The sequence below is a fragment of the Lagopus muta genome, chromosome 7, assembly GCF_023343835.1.
Source record: "Lagopus muta isolate bLagMut1 chromosome 7, bLagMut1 primary, whole genome shotgun sequence".
In the NCBI taxonomy this organism is placed as follows: domain Eukaryota; kingdom Metazoa; phylum Chordata; class Aves; order Galliformes; family Phasianidae; genus Lagopus; species Lagopus muta.
In genome coordinates this window covers 23,604,787-23,619,494 of record NC_064439.1, presented here as the reverse complement: position 1 = coordinate 23,619,494, position 14,708 = coordinate 23,604,787, and the positions used below count along the sequence as shown (strand labels likewise).

General features: G+C 44.9%; 1 protein-coding gene across 5 annotated transcripts in view; it reads right to left on the bottom strand.

The window, feature by feature from the left end:
- The window catches only part of PPP1R9A (protein phosphatase 1 regulatory subunit 9A), a 133,112-nt gene extending 118,404 nt beyond the window's left edge, over positions 1-14,708 (bottom strand). For 2 of the 5 annotated variants that reach the window (XM_048950576.1, XM_048950578.1), the window contains exons 1-2: positions 14,209-14,427; positions 11,575-13,226 (exon numbers count right to left, since the gene is read on the bottom strand). In XM_048950576.1, the coding sequence (XP_048806533.1) occupies positions 11,575-13,035 (1,461 nt within the window). In that variant the 5' untranslated portion in view covers positions 13,036-13,226; positions 14,209-14,427. Of the gene's footprint in view, positions 1-11,574; positions 13,227-14,208; positions 14,428-14,596 lie in introns of those variants that run through there. The other 3 variants (XM_048950579.1, XM_048950580.1, XM_048950577.1) reach the window with 2 other exon arrangements.

Below are 14,708 nucleotides of genomic sequence, written 5' to 3'. Positions count from 1 at the left end.
GTCAATTACATAGCCCTAGAGAACAAGATAACAGAGCACAGAAACCAAAATGATGTCCCAGCCTATCAACAACAATAATGGCACTCTGGCAAATATCCACAATCAATACAGGGCAAAAACCTGAAAGAGCAGACGAGCAGAGAGTAGACCTGCTACATACATAAATAACAGTGCTCAGATAACATCTTGCAATTGACTGAGGCAAAATGGCAAAGAAAAGTGTGCAATTGTAAATTCCAGGTAACGCTGCACCACAGGACTACTGATGCACCGCTGCATGCCACGGATTATCAAATGCCAGCGATCCCAACTTACTGGGAGTTGCTGAGTTTTATGAAATTAGCTGAATGCCTTCTTTCCTTCATTATAGAAATGATTTTGTAGAGAAGCTAGCAAACATTACTAACTCCAGACATTTTACAAAGCAATTTTGAGACTGTAGTGAAGTTGTACAGCACAACACAGAATTAGTCACCAACTGAGCCACACGGCCACATCTGAACATTCACACTCTTAATTCCCAGCAGAGCTTAAGCAGCTAAGGACAGAAACAGGAACACACATACTGAGGCCACTATCACATGTAAAATATCAGTGGGCTTTGCCTTTGTTGCAAATGCACACCACCCCTTAACTGTTTTATTTTTGCTCAGGTCATCTTTAATGTCTCCTCTTGGTGGTAAATATTTAACTAACACTTCTTTAACGATTTCCTAAATCTTTTCGCGTTGTTCAACAATGCTTGTAAATTCAGGTCATTCTGCTCATCCTATGGCACAACAATACAAAAATAACTTCAACCCTTTTTTGGGTAGTTATTTTGACTGAGAAACAGGAAATATTGCTATGCTCAAGTTCTTGTTAACAGGAAACATTGAAAGGCTACTAACAATCCTTAATCTAAACCTACTGTCTGTCAGGGGTAATGGATATATATATGCATGCAAAGGTCATTAATCATGTCACCAATTAAGGTGACACTCCAGTCATCGTCACACCAACACAGCTGCAGTTCTTCCCTTTGCTTTTCTTTCAAGGCAGCAAAATGCAGCACCCTGCAGATACTCTGTAATTGTTTCAAGTCCAGAAAAATTCAATATTGTGAGCATGTTGAACAATGAAGCGTGGTCTGTCATATCATTCTACAGTGTTTAACACCACGACTCTAATTAGCAATTAAAAATACATTATAGGCATTGAGAAAAAAGGAAAGGGCAGAGCTTCACAATTCAAAAAACAAGCCAGAATTTCCCTACCTAAATGTTTATGTGTTTTAGGAGTAGTAAAAAACATTTAAAAACCTTCTAGATCCTGGAAATCTTTATTTGACCACACTCCACCACGACTACAAGTAACAACTCAAGCCATATTCAATGAGGTCTTGTTATAATAAATGTTTTTAAACAAAAGTAATTACTACATCAGCTCAAGGAGGGAAGGTTTAGACTGGACATCGGGGGAAGTTCCTTACAGAGAGAGTAGTGAGGAGAGTGCTGAGGTGCTGGAACAGGCTGCCCAGAGAGGTTGCGGATGCCCCATCCCTGGAGGTGTTCAAGGCTAGGTTGGATGGGGCCATGGGCAGCCTGGTCTGGTACCAGATCTGGAGGTTGGTGGCCCTGCCTGTGGCAGGGGGGTTGGAACTTGATGATCCTTGTGATCCCTTCCAACTCAAGCCATTCTATGATTCTATGATCCTACATGCAGGGAAAAACATACGGGAACTGCTGCAACATCTTTGGATTTCCAGAACCACGTGTTGTTACAGAATCATAGAATCAATTAAGTTGGAAAAGACCATCAAGACCATCGAGATCATCAAGTACAACAATCAGACATATCACTAAATCAAACTGATCCCATCACTAAGCCATGTCACAATTTGATAAGCAACACAAGAGCTCACTCTATATTTTACCAATATCAAAATTAAAGTTGCTTCTGGATGTAATTCAGCAACTTCCTTCACCAGAGTTCACAACTGGCAACATAATTAATTTTCTGAGGTAAATGAAGCCTTAACCCTAGCATGGCTGAGGCAGGCAGGAGCTCCGGGTCCATGCAGACTCAGACTCTGCAGTGCCCAAGTGCTTCCTGTACCTATTACCATCAGCTGACATCTCCGTTCTGTCAGTTTTCAAGCTACCTCACTGTCTGCTCTTCTAGGCCATACTTCATCAGCTTCTCCATAAGGCTGTTTTGTCAGAGACATCACCGAAGTGAAAGCAGACAAATTCCTATCACTCTCCCTTCATTCTCCCAGCCAGTCATTTCATAGCAGAAGATTATCAGGTGGGTCGAGTGTGACTTCTCCTTTTGAATGGAGAAAACTTACTGGTAATGACTGTATCATGCTCTTGTACTTAAATACAGTATGTAATCATTTTTGATCGACTGCTACAAAGACTGGAAACTGTTTAACTGGCAATAAGGAGAAAAGAAGAAAAAAAATCAACACAATTTAATGGTATTTCCTCCTCTGCACACCTTAAAATATTGACATGAAAGCAATGTGAAAATATAAAGAATACAGCTTTCAGTCAGTCTACCAGATTACAGAGGTGAGACAAAACTGAGCTACTACTTCAGAGGAAACTGCTGGGCAAAGAAGAAGAAAAAGATGTGCGCTCTGGTAGTCTCATGCTCTTTAACACCATACTGAAATGTTCTCAGTTTCATTATTGCACTTTGCCACATTTCAAAGGATCACAGAATCACCAAGGTTGGAAAAGACCTCCAAGATCATCCAGTTCAACCATCCACCTTCCACCAATGTTTCCCCACTAAACCATGTTCCTCAGTACAACATCTAAATGTAATTTCTAAATGCCCAGCTTATGACTGTTATATTTTTTCTAGGGTGCTCAAAAATCTCCAGAATCATCAGTTCACCCTGGTCTGCCCTTGTAAAAAAACTGGAGTATTCAAATGTTCTGATTATTCCAGTTAGGAAGTACAGGCACATGAAGTCTACACTACATTACTGAGTTCAGTGCTAACAAACAACAATCTTTGGACTCCCAGGTAGGCAGAGCTAACAGGAGAATATATACTTGAATATCTCTAGATATGGACATTCTGATTAAATATGTGAGTACCTAAATATGCCAGTCCATCTTAAAAAATGACTGCAAATTTAAAAGATGCAAAAATGATTAAAACCCGGACAAAACGTTGCTATGCTTGTTTACCATGAAGACCACGACACCTAGCTGAATTAGGCAGGAGTTTGGTAATATGACTTTCAGGAGCCTCTGTGGCTTTATTGCTTTTGAAAAATAACATGAATAGTAAGACACGTTATGAAATTAAAGGCACTAGGCCTACATACAGCATAGAGTGAATACAAAAAGATATCCTTTCAACATGAACCAGCATCTTACACCCCTGAGATTACGCACTGAATACTCAGGTGGATGGAAACTGCAGAGAAGAACATGAAAAAGTTACAGATGTGCACAGGGTAAGAAGCACTGCTGCAGGTGTGCTAACACAGAGCACACGGAGCACACAGCTGAATTCTGCATTCACACCTTCCACTGACTTTACTGTATGGAAACATCCGAGGGAGCTCACGGATCTCTTGAATCAATTTAGTGAGTAAAATTAGCTTCAGCTCTCACTAGAATACTCACTATATAAAAAGGACACCTGAGAACAACAGGTATCATTTTGTACCATTTAACTGCAGGAATAGCAGCTACTTTTTTAATAGATTATTCATGGCCTGTAAGTTCAATAGTGCTGAAGGAAATTCCATACCTGAGGAGAATTAATAGACATTGCTAGACAATACAATGGCCTATTAGAACCATAAGAAAAGAGAAGGAAATTGCCTGTGCCATTGCTCGCTATTACAACTCTTTAATCTTAGCTGGAAAATACTCAGTTCCACCTTAAAAGAGGAACACTGCCTCTTAGTCCTCAAGTGTTTTTCTTTATGAATATACCAGAGATGCTATTATGCTCTTTTTCAGACTTTGCCATCCCTCATTGAGCAAGGCAAATTTATTAAGCCTCCTGTTTTACGATAGAACTAACAAGAAAAAGGAAGATTAAGAGCATCAAGTTGCTGCAGCTCTCCTGCAAAGTCACGCATCTGAGGTAAAATCCACCACAGTCCTGATGAAGTCTCCTTATTGAGTTACAAAAGGACATCCAGAATTCCCTGCCGCTACCAAAACATGTTGCTTCAAGTACCTAGGATTCCATTTCCCCTCCTCACAGCTGCATCACACTGCGGGTTGCCGCTGTTGTTCTGTGCAAGCTATTCACAGAGTGGCTTTCTCCTTAATTCTCCCTCCCTACAAAACAGTCACTGGTTTGCAGTCTAACTGCGCAGCCCATAAATCCATATCCACAACTCAAGTCCTCGCAGTCACACATATTTTACCACAATCCCTCTACGCAATGCTAAGGCTTCCCACTTGCTGACATTACCAACTGCCGCTAGCATGCTCCAGCCTCCTAAGACAGGACTACTGAAATTTCTCAATTGCTCTGTCTTATCAAAGGCAGACACTAATTTAGCCTGACATACACTACCTCTCATAAATTCATCCAGATGTATTCTATTTTTCCATTTGCCTCCCTGCCTTTGATTATTCGTTTTTTTTTCACTGCTTTGCTATAAGACAGAAAAAGAGATTAATAATTATTAAGCTGCCAAAAGCATCTCTTCAGTATGTTTTGAGAAACAGCCAGTGTTTGCTCTTTCACAGTTAAATCCCATCTCCATTTTTAAATTGCTGTATGTTGTTTGTTTTGAAATGTATTTTAGAAGACTTTCTGAAATACAACTTCTTCCTTCCAACCACCATCCAACCTGAGTGCTAGAACTTCTGTTCATCTTCATTTCACCACAAGAACTTTCACTGCAAGAGTTTCTTCTTGCACATTTATTTCACTCGAAACCCTGACTCCATGTTCCACCTGACCAACTGTACTAAACAAGAAGGCACAATTACACTGTGTGTACTGTAGAGTGATAGCTCTAACCATAACCTCACGCTTACTGCGTGATGTCTCACTTCCCCTCCTGTTATATATTCAATGGATAAACAGCTTTTCACTAGTCAGATTATTTTCCTTTACAAGGTCAAACTCTGCTTGACTTCTGGCACCATCTTATTCACGCTTTAGAACTTCTGAACTCTATGGCAACTTCCATTTTTTCAACAACCACTTTTGCCACTCCTTGCAAATTCTTGGCTAGCTTCTGCTATTCTCTTTGGCTGACTTCTCTTGTAGTCAGATCTGCAATTCTTCGGCTCATGTACTCTGCCTTTTTCTGGAATGCATATTCTGAATGTGAGAGGCTCCAAGAACCCCACCGTTAGCTCCCTTGGTGCTCTGGTTTACCTCATTTCAATCCATTTCCCTACAGCTTCTCAGTCGGCATATCTGAAATTCAAAACCTTTAATTGGAAACCCTTTCAATTTGAACCACATAAACCTCTGATTCATTCAATCAGTCACTCAGTGCAAACTCTTTTTCTACAAATGGCTCTTCTAGAATGTCCTCTGTGCTTATAAAACCAAGTTCAAAGGAACAGTGTTTCTGTTTAGTTCACTATCTGTGTATGAACACAGCAGCCAGGAATAACTGGTCCCTGGCCCTAGCAGTGCAATTCAAGTCTCCACAACACTCTGTGATAGGCAAATAGCTTTATTCCATCCACTGTGCTCCAATATGATTTCCTCTATATTTAATATGAGAAAACTCTTCCACATTTAAAATTATAATGTGCCAAGGCTCCCAGACAGTGAAAGCATACAATTCCAGCTCAATAACGTACTTCACATGAGATAACTATGTAGAAGAGACTTGCCTTTTAATGTCTAAAATAGCAACTTGCTCTGTAATGTTTCATCTTGCTGCTCTCTACCTGAGAGCATCCAGCCTTTTTACAGGAAAATGCCAATTTTTTGTTCCCTTCCCTGACAAAATATACAAAATGTTTTGCCAAGATTTCTTGTAACAAACGTAACTGAAATATAGAGCTGGGTCCCAGAAATACTCCATATATTCTACTACCAGAACAAAGAAGCTAGTTTTAAGCTGTTAACTTTCACAAATAGTCAAAGTTTGCATCATTATCTCTGCAATATAGCACATTTTATTACTACTTAGTCTGTAGATTTTCCCACAATTTGTAGCACCTGAAAAAACGCATAAAGCCATTCTACACAGTGTGTTTCAAGCTACCTAAGCATGAGCTCAGTACCCCAAGCTATTTTAGAACTGAAAATTAACAGAGCTGTTAAGCAACTTTCTGCTTGTTTTATGGAGTTCAAACATCTGCATAAAGGTTCAGTGTCACGTTCAGTATTACCGCAGAAATTGGCAACAGAATCTAAGCCCACTTAATTCCTAGTTTCATGGAGTCATAGAATGAGTAAGGCTGCAGAAGACCCCTAAGATCACCCAGTCCAACCATCCACCTACCACCAGTATTTCCCACTAAACCATGTCCCTCAGTACAGTCAAAGCTGCCTTCCATTCTGCCTGTTGTAAGCAAATAACAGACACAGCAGAAGCAGATTTAAGGAGAGGAAACACTCTTCCAGTGGCTTCAGAAGAAAGCTGCACATCCATATTTCTCTGTAAGGATTCCTAAATAACCCATTCAAAACCAAACTACTCATTTTAAACATCAGATAGCCTGAGGATCCCTCTGCAAGTTCTCCTTTGACATCTGCCTTCAAGAAGTGCCTAAGATGCACCAGGACCACTTCATTTACAGAACCATGAGCTCACAGGCTGGAAGGGACACATGGAGATCATCTAAACCCAATTCCATAGTCACTCAAGTAAAACACAATTGAAGCATTGGCAAGGTGGGCACCTGGGACCATAATTGCTTGTGGGAAAGTAACCTTCACTCATGACTGCTGTGAACCAAAAAAACACTTGATCAAAATTTTAACAGTGGATAAATGCCACACTAAACATTGAATCAGCAAAGAAATACTTCCTTTTTCAACACTAAAATTTGACAACATTGCAAGTATACTTTATTTTTATGTTTACTGGTCAATATTTTGGACAGCAAAAATTACCAAAGTCACTGTAGTGTCAAACTGTTTCAGATTCACTCTTCACCAGCATTTAGAAACCTGAATAAGGGTTAGTGAGATAAAAAGAGGAGTAAGTAAAGAAAAAAAAAGGTACTCCTGGAATTGATTATTTACTGAGAAAAAAACAGCATGCAGTTCCTAAGAAATTTAAAATCAACTAGAGATATAAATGTCATTTATTTTTAAACTGATCTTCAGTCACAGCACTTCTGGGAAAACCTCTTCAGAGGCTCACATGAAAAAAAGAGTGAAGCACAAATTCAGATTGCTGATGACGATGGGAACAAAACACAATCTGGAAAGCTGAAACGCGGTACTTACATTGAAGAACAAGAGGGAGGAGCAGCCCATGTAGCATGGACACCAGAGATTATAATTCTTCTGTCTGAAATTAGATGCAGTATGGATGTCCCATCCACTGAACGTGCTTCACTCCCATTAAGTCCTCTCCCATAGATCCTACAATACAAGGTCCCCCGAGGAAGCTTTGTGCAATCCTGAAACTGCATGGCGCCATCCTTGCACCCCGAGCTCCCTCCCACCCACCTGGTGGTCTGCCTGCTCCCTACCCAACCCTCCAGCCCCTCAGCCATGCTGGGCACAGTCCCTGCAGCAGACATCAATTTCTGCAAGCAGCTTTGACTGGTTTATCACATTCCTTGTGTAAGAAATAGGGTATCTGCTGGAGATGCAACCATCAGCTATTGGTACACCAGAATTGAAAGGAGGAAGAGAGGTAGGCATTAACCTTCCACCCTAATTCTATCCAAGATGGAGGAAAGATGGTTCTTTGTAAAAAAAGTCTATGATACACGTGGACGATTCATACACTTTCCACACTTCAACAAATGGAAATTAAGAGTTAATGAATCATGCTGCTGGCCAGCCCTGCCTAATAATCCCATAATGTCTGGGATGCAGCATATAACTGAACTCCCAGGCAACCCAGCAAAACTCAACAAATGGCCAACAAGCCACAGAAATTCCATGCTTTTCCTTTTTTTTTTTTGGTAGAAAAGCATCCCTGAGAAAATCACTTGATTACATTTCTTTCTCATCACACCTACAGAACTTTTTCACTTCTTACACTTGGGAGTTTCAGCTCTGCCACTGAGCAGATACTAAACACCTCACAAGAACAATCCAGGGCTGACCAAGGCCTCCATATTGCTACGCAGACACTCCACATGCAATCAATGTGCACAAACCCTGTTCAGCAACATGCAGACTCATGCTCACTCCCACTAGGAGCTCCTTCTTGCCTCCCTTTGGAATGTTTCTATGATCAGCACAGAGCACACACCTGCTCAGAGCAGGGAAGCAGTGCTCCAAGAACCAAGAAACTCACCCAGACAGAGACAGTCCCCATGCAGCCACCAACTGCAGGAGAGCCGAGGTCAGCATAACCCCACAGACCTACAGTGAGGTCCCATGGAGCATAGGATGGGTGACAGTGAATCACACTCTGCAACAGAGGAATTTCCCGTATCCACTGTCCTGTGTGCTTCTTTCCAGAGCGAGCTTCCAAACCAGTTTCCTGCTCAGGTGATAAGCAGAATTCAATCTTTCTTCAGTTGGATGAATAAGGTTTTATTTGTTCACCTTTCTGTTCACCTTTCTGTGTGTATCTCAATGTTTGTCATACTCCAAAGCATCTCCACTAATGCAACAAAGCAGTTCCCTAAGTGGTGACAGAATCTCTGCTCTTCCATCTTAGCATTCTTTTCATGTATTTCTTAGACACCTCCCTGAAAATTTGCACGGAACAAAAGGTTTAACCATTACTGACTCAAAGATGTTTCTGCTGCTGAGACCCTCGAGTAACAACTTTAGGATACTACCAATCATTTCACAGGTTACAAATTCACACTCTGATTTTATTATTTCAAAGCTCACCTGTAGGAAAATGGAGGTATGATACTGTGAAATCAGCACTGGGTGGAACTGCTACCTACCAGAGCATTTAGGCACAAATTGCTTCATTTTAATAAAGGCTTAACAGTTTTCAGCAGTTCAGAAAATACTCCTAAATTGCTTTGTGTTTTCCTCTCTCAGACACAGTATGTGCATGGCAAAGTTTCAGATAAGTATTAATGAAAGAAGATATTCTCTCTAACGCATGAAATGGCCAAAACTGGAAAAATTCTTACACAGTGGAACACTTTTCTGCTAGCAGGCATCCCTGCAACATACAGCTGAAGTGGCCTGCCTGCTGAATGTGTATGGTACAAATGCAAGAGGGGACTGGAGGACTCTGTGCCCTGATCACTGATAGGCATTTGCTGGATAGAAGCTGCTCCTCAAAGGCAGCTCTCAGCCTCCTTGCAGCATGCTGAATCAGTAAGGCCATCAAAGAGGCCACACAGCAGCCCACAGGGACAAGTTTCTGTCCCCAGCTGCCATCCCAGCTCCCTGCCTGCAGCAGCACAGCCAGGCAGGCCATAGGGAAGGGCAGGCAAGCAGCTTGCTGTCCTCCACGACTTAGCTATACTTCCTCCTCCTGTGAGGTCTCGCTTCTTCCTCCCCATGTGGCCAACAGGTTGCATGTGCTTGAGGGGCACAGGACACAGCACATCACCCCTCCTGCACTGCTTTCTCTCAATGCAACTTTTATTCTGCTTTCCTCCTGGCTACAGTGAAGATGCTAAAAGAATTAAAGATACGATTCTTTTACTTTGGGCAAGCAAGGATGCCTTATTCCAAAACCCATAATAGATACACTCTTTCATTAGTCAAGCATTTTTCTGATGGACTCTTATTATCACTTGATAATATATAATATGACATAAACATAGCGTGAAGCTCCTGAGCAGAAAAATGTTTTACCTAAAGAACAAGAGAATATTTGACAATAATTCAGACAGAGCACAGCAATGCACCTCTGTCAGTGTTCCTCTGAGCCCTTTCAAAGCAGCAAGGGCAGAAAACCCTACCATCCAGAGTAACATCACTGTGGTTGCTTTCCAAATTCTTATCTTTCCTATCTATAACAAACATAATACAGCCAATTTGTGTTCACTGCTTCTAGAAGGCAGAGAAGTCATCTTATGTGCTAGTGCAGCCAGAAGAGGGGAAGGAGAGGGAGGGGGCACCTTCCAGAATCCTGTGTAACAGAAGTTTTCTCTGCTTCATCTCCAAAAAATTTTAAAGAAATTCAGCTCACTTAATTACACGAATAATCCAGAGGGAGCACAAACACTGCTGGAATTTTTGGTGAATGACACCAGCCTGAATAAAATACTAACAACAACAAAAAATCCATTATTTTGGCACTGAATATTTTGTTTCAGTCTGAAGAATGGTCCCCTCCAAGCATGAAGAGCACACGGCCATTCCCCTTTCTCCATACCACAATTAATGGATGCCAAAACTTGCTTGCTTCATTCAGATTGAGGTTTCCTAGCACAGCTATGCATACCTTACCCTAATACAAACCACAGGTGGTGCAAACACAAATTTTGTAAACAACATTACTTCACATTCAATAGTAACATTTTTTTAGTTGACTTTGTAATTTTCATTACTGAACTCACACAGAAACAATAAAATGCATTTTGGTGAAAGATCTTTGATTTAAAAATGTGCACACTTCAAGTACTTCACCACATTTAGCCTTTCAAGAGCCCTTTCTGAAAAAAATGACTGTTTCTGGATGTTCATTAAACATAACTTGGAAATAAAGTGCTTCTATACATAACTCCAGGACTCCACAGTGAAATACTGCTACAAAAACATGACTAATTATTTCTTTCTAGCTGAAAATACCCGAAATAGTCTGCATTCTTGCCTGCAGTTTCAAGGTGTTCAAGAACACACCTGGAAGAACTCTGCAAGAAACTTTGCCTTCATTAGGTGTTACAGGCAGCTGACTTCCACCTTTCTGTAGCTTCTTACTTACACTGACATCCACTAAATACCCATATTAAGATTTAATAAGGTTTTAAGAAGTAAAAATGCTACTAGAAAAGGTGATACTAATTCAGATGCAGAACAGTAACTGCCCTCTGCTACTGAGACAGAGCCACTCTACTACAGCACACTGTACTTCATGGCATAGTGTGTAAACACAATGACTTCGGAATACCTGAGAGCTGAAGCAAAGCCATCCAATCTAAAGAAGCTGAAGTTTCAACAGAAAAAAAAAAACAACAACCAGCACAAAGGCCACCAAACACCCTCTCCTATGCTCACCATGTGATTACAGTTCAGTTGTCCATCAAAATATGCATGTTACAATTCTCAGACTCCAGACTCCCGAACCTCCATTCTCAATTTCAGCGAGCTCAGATAGCCACCAAGCAGCCTAGGAAATGACACAAGCTAATCAGCGCTCAGCTTGCTTACTTCATTTAGGATTATACTCACAGGCTGACTGCAAAAAAAGGCTATCAAAAGATCCTCCACAATCAGCACAAGTTCAATTGTCAGAATGTATTTCAAGACAAGTTGTCTTTGGAAATGAACCAAACTGCTGGAAAAGAATGAAGGAAACTTTACCTTAATTGGAGCACGGCTAAACTGTATTTTTCTGTTGGCTGGGATTTCATCTTCATCTGGCAATCCATTAATCTCCGAGTATTCCATATCAGGTTCGTAACAGTTATTCTCATCACTGTCATCCTGGTCATCCTGTTCTGTCCCTGTCTCTCCCCAGTCAGAGTTATACCTCGATCGTACCCTATACACGTTGTAGTCAGAATGCATGTACACGTGGGAACTCTGGAAATGATTCCCATCTTCATGCACTTCTTTCTCACTTGCCTCATCATAATGGGTCTCAGCAGCATCTGAAGCAGCATCTGCTGCCAAATCACCCCCTGAAACTAAATTTCTTTGTATTTCTGCAGCTTCAGGTCTATCAGCAATACCCTCTGCATTTTCTGAACGTTCCTTCTGTCGCAACAAAATTTCTGCATCTGTTTTTGCCTTACTCCTCGCAGAACTGTCTGCAGACTTTTCGCGGTCAAGCACCAGATCCTGTTGACTGACCCCAGGGCTCTCAACAGAATCAGCACTTGGTTCTGTGTTCTTCTTGACTTCTTCAGCTGTTTTTGAACCCGACACAGTGCCTGTGGTCGCCTTCTGTCTCAGTGCAGGAGGCGTGCTGTTATGCTGAGAGTGCTCAGCAGACATCGTGCCGGATCCCTGCTTGGCTGGTGGAGACCACGTGCCGGCATCCTTCAAAGGACTGAAGCCCTCAAGGTTTGCAACAGGGGAGGAGATGTTAGTGACGCTGGATGACAGGTTGAGCGGGTAGTGACCGGTTACGGAGTATTCTTCATTGTTCTCTGACTTTTCCAAAACAACAACGTTGTGTGAGTCGGCGTTTTCAAAAACCGCACTGAGCTGACTCACAGTTGGAGAGACAGTCTCCGTCCTGGGGCTGAGGCTGTCCAGGGAGTCAGTGCTGCCCCTGTGCAACTTGGAGCTGCACCACTCCTCTGCCAGCTCGCTGGAAACCGCCCTCTCCTTCTTTGGGGAATAGCGATTGGAGTGTCCCACATCATGAGCATTGCGCTCAAACATCTTGCGCGTTTCGGTAAACTTGGAGTAAGAAGGGCCATCATGGATGGTGTCAAACCTGCTAATCCTCTCTGAAACAGAAGATTCCAATTTTACAATTGAACCATCTGCTTTCTCTACAAACTCTTTGGGCCTGTTTCGTCTCTGAGGTGATGGAGGGCCACCCTTCCCCCTGGTTTTGGGGGCAGCTCCAACACCTTCAGTGGGCTCCATGCCCATCTGCATGAATAAGTTCTTAATCCTATTGACATTTGAGCCATATTTCCTCCCCCTGCTCTGAGAGGCCTCTCCTTCCTCTTTCGTTTTTGGGTCTCCATCTGATTTCGGTTTGTCAAAGGTGCTTTTCAGTGCCTGGAACTCAGTTCTGTAAGCATTCCTGTGAGGAGAGGCACTTCGGAGGGTCGATCTTTCTCCCGAAGACTCCGTTTTCATCATGTTTACTTCAGGAGAGCAGAACCAGCTCACATAGTTTCCACAGAGCCGCACTCAAGTGAGCCGTCCCAGCCCGGGCTCAGGCGGTGCTGCCCCCTGGCAGGGCCATCCCCAGCAGGGCAGGAGGCAGGGGCTAACCCAGCTCGGGCACAGCAGCACAGCCCAGGCCTTCCCAGAGCAGCGGCAGGCTCAACCTGCAAAAGAAAGTGGGGTGTTTTCAATCATGCCGTGCACTTGCTCCTCTTTTAATCTAAGCCATTATCTCCCTTTAGTTATCTGACGTATTTACTAAAAATAACGTAAAAAATACAACCTAATGACACACATACGAGAACTTTCTCACTGCAAACTCGGTGTTCCATAGTGTGAGAGCGGATTGTCATTTCCCAAGAAGTATCGTGTCACAAACACACATGCACGGGAAAGGCAACACACTATGAGAAACATCGCTACTTCTGTTATTGAGCTTTTCTAAAAGTAAGACATCGCAAACGTCTGAGTTACACACATAAAACTACAGCAATATATATACAGTAATGCAAAGCAATCCGTGCAAATGGCTCTGCTCCCCGAGGCAGTCCGCAATCCGCGCTCTTTCAGAGGAACGTAAAGGCACAAATACCATCACACTCAACGCGCGCTCAGGGGCTCTTCCAAAGCAGAACCGGCAGCCCGAGCGAACCCGCCGTTAGCGCCCTCGCCCGAAGCGGCGCTCGGGGAAACGCGATCCCCTCGCACAAAGTTGCCCGGTGCCGAGCAGCGCCGCGGCACCCCGCCCGGCCCCGCGCAGCCCGGCTCGCACCCGGGGGCTGCCGGCCCGCTGGGCTTCCCGCCCGCCGCAGCTCGCTTCGCGCCTCCGCCGCCCGTGCGCGCCAGCCCGTCTTGGGCGCTGCGGGACGGCGGCCGCCGCTGCCCGGATCCGAGCGGGTGGCGGATCGCCGCGGGAGCAGATGGAGGCCCCGCAGCGCGGGCGCGCACCGACCCGCTATCGGCGGCGACGCCGATGGAAAGGAACTTAAGCCGAGCGGACGGCTCGGAGCCCCGCGGCAGTTCCTCGTGGGCGGGCGGACCGAGGGCGCGGGTCCGGCGGCAGCACCTCGCCCGGCCGGGCCCCGGTTAACGAAAACGCGCTGCCGGGATCCCCCGCGTCGCCCACCCCGCGCTACGCCGCCTTACCCGGCCAAGAGCCGCCGCGGCTCCGCCAGCGCCCGCCTCAGCGCTGCCCCCGCCGCTCCTCGGGCTCTCCGCAGGAGCGCTGCCGCCGCCCGCCCGACAGGAGGCAGCGACCGCCGCGGCGCCTCAACGCCATTGCAGGCGGCGGCGGCGGCCGGGGCACCGACACGGCTCCGCACGCACACCCGTGGCGGCAGCGCGGGGGAGGAGAGCCGCCGCACCCCGCTGCAGCCGCGCTCCCGCCCGCCTTCCGCCTCCCCGGCACGGCACGGCACGGCACGGCGCTGCGCCGCGAGGCCCCCGCCCGCCCGCCGCGGGACGCGCCACGAGACGCGCCACGAGCCGCCGTCGCCGCCGCCCGCCCGCCGCCGCCGGGTGACAGGTGCCTCACCTCCGGGACGGGCCGCAGTGGTTCACTCCGCCGCGGGGGCGGGGAGGCAGCCGGCCACGCTCCCGCCGCAGTCCGGCCCCGGGCGGTTACCGCCGAGCGGCGGGGCCGGGCT